Source organism: Trichechus manatus, unplaced genomic scaffold, assembly GCF_000243295.1.
Source record: "Trichechus manatus latirostris isolate Lorelei unplaced genomic scaffold, TriManLat1.0 scaffold00046, whole genome shotgun sequence".
Classification (NCBI taxonomy): Eukaryota; Metazoa; Chordata; class Mammalia; order Sirenia; family Trichechidae; genus Trichechus; species Trichechus manatus.
The window spans coordinates 17,533,587-17,538,844 of record NW_004443982.1 but is presented as its reverse complement, the minus strand read 5'-3'; the positions used below and the strand labels follow the sequence as shown (position 1 = coordinate 17,538,844).

The 5,258-nt window shown below is 39.4% G+C and overlaps 1 protein-coding gene across 2 annotated transcripts in view; it reads left to right on the top strand.

Moving 5' to 3' along the window:
• The first annotated feature begins 920 nt into the window (after positions 1–920).
• Positions 921–5,258, top strand: part of SYTL5 (synaptotagmin like 5) — a 170,454-nt gene continuing 166,116 nt past the window's right edge. For both annotated transcript variants that reach the window (XM_004376939.2, XM_004376938.2), the window contains exon 1: positions 921–1,382. In XM_004376939.2, coding sequence (XP_004376996.1) covers positions 1,264–1,382 — 119 coding nt within the window. In that variant the 5' untranslated portion in view covers positions 921–1,263. The remainder of the gene's footprint in view (positions 1,383–5,258) is intronic.

Here is a 5,258-nt window from a genome sequence, read left to right as displayed (position 1 = left end):
ATATATGTTAATCGTTCTGCATGAATTCTTCTATAACTTAATTTTTCATTCAACGTTATGTTTGTGAGATACATTCCGGTTGATACATGTAGCACCGATTCATACTTATTTCACCAGCCGTACTTTTTATGCTGTGGTCCTAGGTATGGGGAAGGAGGGAGGAACAAAGAGAGGGAGCCACTTAAGGGCCCTGAGCTGTTGTGGACAGTCCAGACTGTGCACTTAGTGTTCCAAAGTGGCTACCTCTATTTCACCTATGAGTCAGCTGCAAGGGTGGTAATGGGACCTGACTGGCAGAGGAAGCTAATCATAATGGAAGAAACTAAATTTGCATAGAAAAAAACCCATTGCCATGGAGTCGATTCTGAGTCATAACTACACTATCAGACAAGGTAGAACTGCCCCATAGGGTTTCCAAGGAGCCCCTGGTGGATTCAAACTGCCGACCTTTTTTTTGGTTAGCAGCCAAACTCTTAACCACTACACCACCAGGGTTTCCAAATTTGCATAGAGAACCTGGAATCAACTAACAAATAATGTTTCATGGTAATAAGCATACCAAAAAACAAACAAACAAAGCCCAAACCCGCTGCTGTCGGTTCCGACTCGAACCAACCCTATAGACAGAGTAGAACTGCCCCATAGGGTTTCCAAGCAGTGGCTGGTGGTTTTGAACTGGCAACCTTTTGGTTAGCAGCCAAACGCTTAACCAGTGGGCAATGAGGGCCCCAGTAAGTACACAGTAAGTATTTAATAAAAGCCTGTTTACTGATTGAAAAAGTTTGGGTTTTGTTGAGTTAGGTGTATCACTGTTTCAAAAATTAGTCACTTTTACCAGTGCTGTGGGGAAAATGGCCTAATTAATTTTTCTCTCCTTTGTTTTCTCTACCTTTCTAGTATTTTCAGGGTTCTGTCCCAACAGATCCGATTCCTGCTCATAGCTTTCTGAAAGATTGAAGTTGAGCATCATTAGTGAAACTCAGCTGTCATTTGACTGCATGCTACAACAAAGGCTTTGGAGATCTTTTTCAGTTAAAACAATAATGACTTTCTTGGAATGCTATCCCAGCGAAGCCTGTTTTTTGTTTAGCCTGAAAAAATATCTAACCATCACTGGCAATTCTACAGAGACCTTATAAAAACCCCTCGACATCGAGCAATTGAGTGACCCTGAATTGATCAACAGGACTTTAACAATTGCGAATATTGATTCACTTTCTGGAATATTCAACCACTGCTATTCAGAGCTGCTGCTGAAATACCATGTCTAAGAACTCGGAGTTCATCAATCTGTCATTTTTATTGGATCATGAAAAGGAAATGATTCTGGGAGTCCTAAAAAGAGATGAATATTTGAAAAAAGTGGAGGATAAGAGAATAAGGTAATATTCTTTTATCTTTTCTGTCCTCCTTGAGTGTTTTCTGCTTGTTTGAAGCAATTTAGATCAGAAATGGGGCAACTGTGACCACACTGGAGACAGTGGCTATTGACTTCATGAGTTCCAAGCAGTAGCCCAATTATTAGAAAACATTTTTGGCACTTTACCATTTAGCCAGGTGGGAGGATTGAGTTGGTCTAATAATAAGATGTTGATGAGAATGCCCATTTGCTAATAAGATCATAACTAGTAATTAAGAGTAATGACTGCCGAAGTTTGAGTATGGGCTCTGGCATGTATTAGTTGGGTGACCTTGAGCAAGCTACTCAACTTCTCTATGCCTCAGTTTCCTCATAGGTAAAGCAAGGATAATAATAGTATCCTCCTCATACGGTTGTTATAATGATTAAGTAAGATAATGCATGTGTAGTGCCTGGCACGTGAGTGCTCGAAAATGTTAGCTGTTACTTATTTATAATGCCTTTCTCAGATCAGTCTTACTGGGGATTTGCCTCCACTTGGTTGAAAGAAGTAGTTTTGGAAAGTGACAAGTTTCCATTGTGTCTCAGAAATCACGTGAATTTTTTGAAATAAGTTTCTATTTTTGTGTGAGGAAAGTTGAGTAATACAGGTGCAATTGGATTTCACATCAGTTGTAGCAAGGGCTGATCTTTAGCTGGTTCCCACTGTATGACTTTACCTAAGTTTCAGCTAGCATCCAAACTAATTGTATCATCTGTTTTAAATGATCAGAACATCATTCTAATTGGTTGCAACATCCATTCTGATTGGTTGCATCATCTGTTCTGAATAGTCAGAGCATCATTCTGATTGGTTGCAACATCCATTCTGATTTATTTCATCATCTGTTCTGAATGGCCACAGCCTCTTTCTGATTGGTTTTAACATTCATTCCAATTGGTTCCTGTCTGTACTGTGCTGATTGTTAAATATATTTTGTTATTGCATCTCACCCCTGAAGAAAGGAGCATAAATAAACACAGTTCCCCCCTCAGTCACTGTCAGTTGTGCAGCATGTAGCTTTTGTGTCTTGTATGGCTCCCAAAACGGTAATCGAAAGCTTATGTTTATTTTACTCCAGGAGAAAACTTGTCATAAGATTATGTTTACATGTTGCAGAAATCTTCAATGTGCCTAAAGGAGTTAGCTTCCTTAGAATTGGTACAACATTAAAATATTCTTGATTGATGCTTATTTTGTTCTTAAGAGCCCAGAATCTTCCTTTCCATTCCTCCAAGATATTCAATCAATCTTGAAGAAACAAAAACTTTGGTTAAAATTATTGCAGTTTTTCTATGAATATATATTAGTTTCCTAGGGCTGCCGTAACAAAATACCACAAGCTAGGTGGCTTAAAACAAAAGGAACTGATCGTCACACAGTTCTGGAGGCTAGAAGTCAGAAATCAAGATGTCAGCAGCACCATACTCTCTCTGAAGGCTCTTGGGGAAGATCCTTCCTTTTCTCTTCCTAGCTTCTTTCTGGTGGTCCTCAGCAATCCTTGTAATTCCTTGGTTTGTAGATGCATCACTCCAATCTCTGCCTCCATCTTCATATGGCTTCTTCCCTCTGTGTCTGTCTGTGTGTCTCTTTTCCTCATTTTATAGGAATACCAGTCATATTGGGTTTGGACATTCCTACTTCAGTATGACCTCATGGTAACGTAATTAATAACATCTTCAAAGATTTTCTTTTCAAACAATTTCACATTCACAGGTACCAGGAGTTAGGTCTTCAATATATCTTGGGGGAACACAGTTCGATTCATAATAGACTAGAATTCAGGTGATGAAATGCAGTTAATAATTTTAAAGAAATCAGAAATGATATTTTTGGCATTACTCATGAAAAGTGAGTAATTTTTCTAATATGCTCCAAATAGTTACATTGTTTATGGAAGGTATTAACTAGATATTGACGAAAGTTTCAAGAGAATTAAAAATTACTTCCTTCAGGAAGAAACAATTTAATAACCAGATCCCAGGAAACACAGAAGTACAATAAGACGTGGTTCAGAATATTTGCTTCTGTCAATCTCAATAATATTTAGTAATAATCTATTATACTCCCCCTTCCTTTTCCCTTTCAGTTTTTCTTCTCTTGTCCTCTTTATTTATTCCCTGTGAAGAAATGGAGCCAAATTGCGGAATAAACAACAAAGCTATTAATAATGAAGTCATTCTTTAAACTTTTTTGAAAATAACAGAAGAAACACTTTTATACATCCATGAGATACTTTTCTAGAAAATAGATTTTTTAAGCTGCTATGTCTTGTTCCCTTTAAACAAAAACAACAGTGGCTAATATTTATTGAGTGTTCTGTGCTAACCGCTTTAAAAGTGTAGTCTCATTTCATTCTGAGTTATCATGATATGAACTTAGGCCAGATGACTCAGGCTCTGCCACTCTTAACAGCCTCCTGTATTGAGAAGTCATGCCATGTGGGTGGCAGAGTGTTTAGGGGGCATGTTGAGTCATATATCCAGGGATCAAATATTACTTGCACCATGAAATCCTTGTACCACTTTAGACAGATTGCTTCCCCAGATAAATCTAGTTTCCTCATCTGACAAAACAAAAATGGTAACATTAGCTACCTTATAAGGTTGTTGTAAGGATTTAAGTCAGTTAAAGTTATAAAGAGCTTACAATAGTGCTGGAATACTGTAAACACTCAATAATGGATGGCTATAATCATTAACCCTATTGGTTGGTTTGCATTGCCCTTGACGTACTAGTTATAGTGGACGTTGTGCAGAAGAAGATGTGGCAGTCAGCTTCCATAGAGATTTACAGCCTCGGAAACCCTATGGGGTCACTATGAGTCAGAATCGACCTGATGGCAGTGGGTGGATTTAGTGGATGCTGTCACTCCTCCACTCAGGTCCCTTGGTTAGACCTGTGTGCTCATCCCCCAGTTTCTGCCTGTTTCTTTTTATTTTTAAAATTTTTTTTGTTTATTGTTTTAGTTTAAATGAAGTTTACATTTCAAGTTAGTCTCCCATACAAAAATTTATACATACAGCCATTGTTATGTGACCCTAATTGCTCTCCCCTTACTGTGACAGCACACTCCTCCTTTCCACTCCTGATTCCTCATGTCCATTCAGCCAGCTCCTAGCCCTCTCTGCCTTCCCATCTCACCTCCGGACAGAAGCAGTCTCTTGTATCTACCTGAGCTAAGAGACACACTCCTCACGAGTATCACTTTATGTCCCACAGTCCAATCCAATCCCTGTCTGAAGAGTTGGCCTCAGAAATTGTTTTAGTTCTGAGCTGATAGAGAATCCAGAGGCCATGCTTTCTGGGGTTCCTCCAGTCTCGTTCAGACCATTAAGTCTGGTCTTCTTACTAGAATTTCAGTTCTGCACTCTACCTTTCCCCTGCTCCATAAGGGACTCTCTATTGTGTTCCCTGTCAGGGCAGTCATTGGTGGTAGCCGCCCACCATCTAGTTCTTCTGGTCTCAGGCTGATGAAGTCTCTGGTTTATGTGGCTCTTTCTGTCTCTTAGGCTAATACTTTCCTTGTGTCTTTGGTGTTTTTCATTCTCCTTTACTCCAGGTGGTTGGGACCAATTGATGCATCTTAGATGGCTGCTTGCAAGGTTTTAAGACCCAGCCGCCACTCACCAAAGTAGGATGCAGAACATTATCTTAATAAGCTTTGTTATGCCAATTGACCTAGATGTCCTCTGAAAGCATGGTCCCCAGACCCCCGCCCCTGCTACTCTGTCCCTTGACATGTTTGGTTGTATTCAGGAAATTTCTTAGCTTTGGTTTAGTCCAGTTGTGCTGACTTCCCCTGTAGTGTGTGCTGTCCTTCCCTTCACCTAAGATAATTCTTATCTACTATCTAGT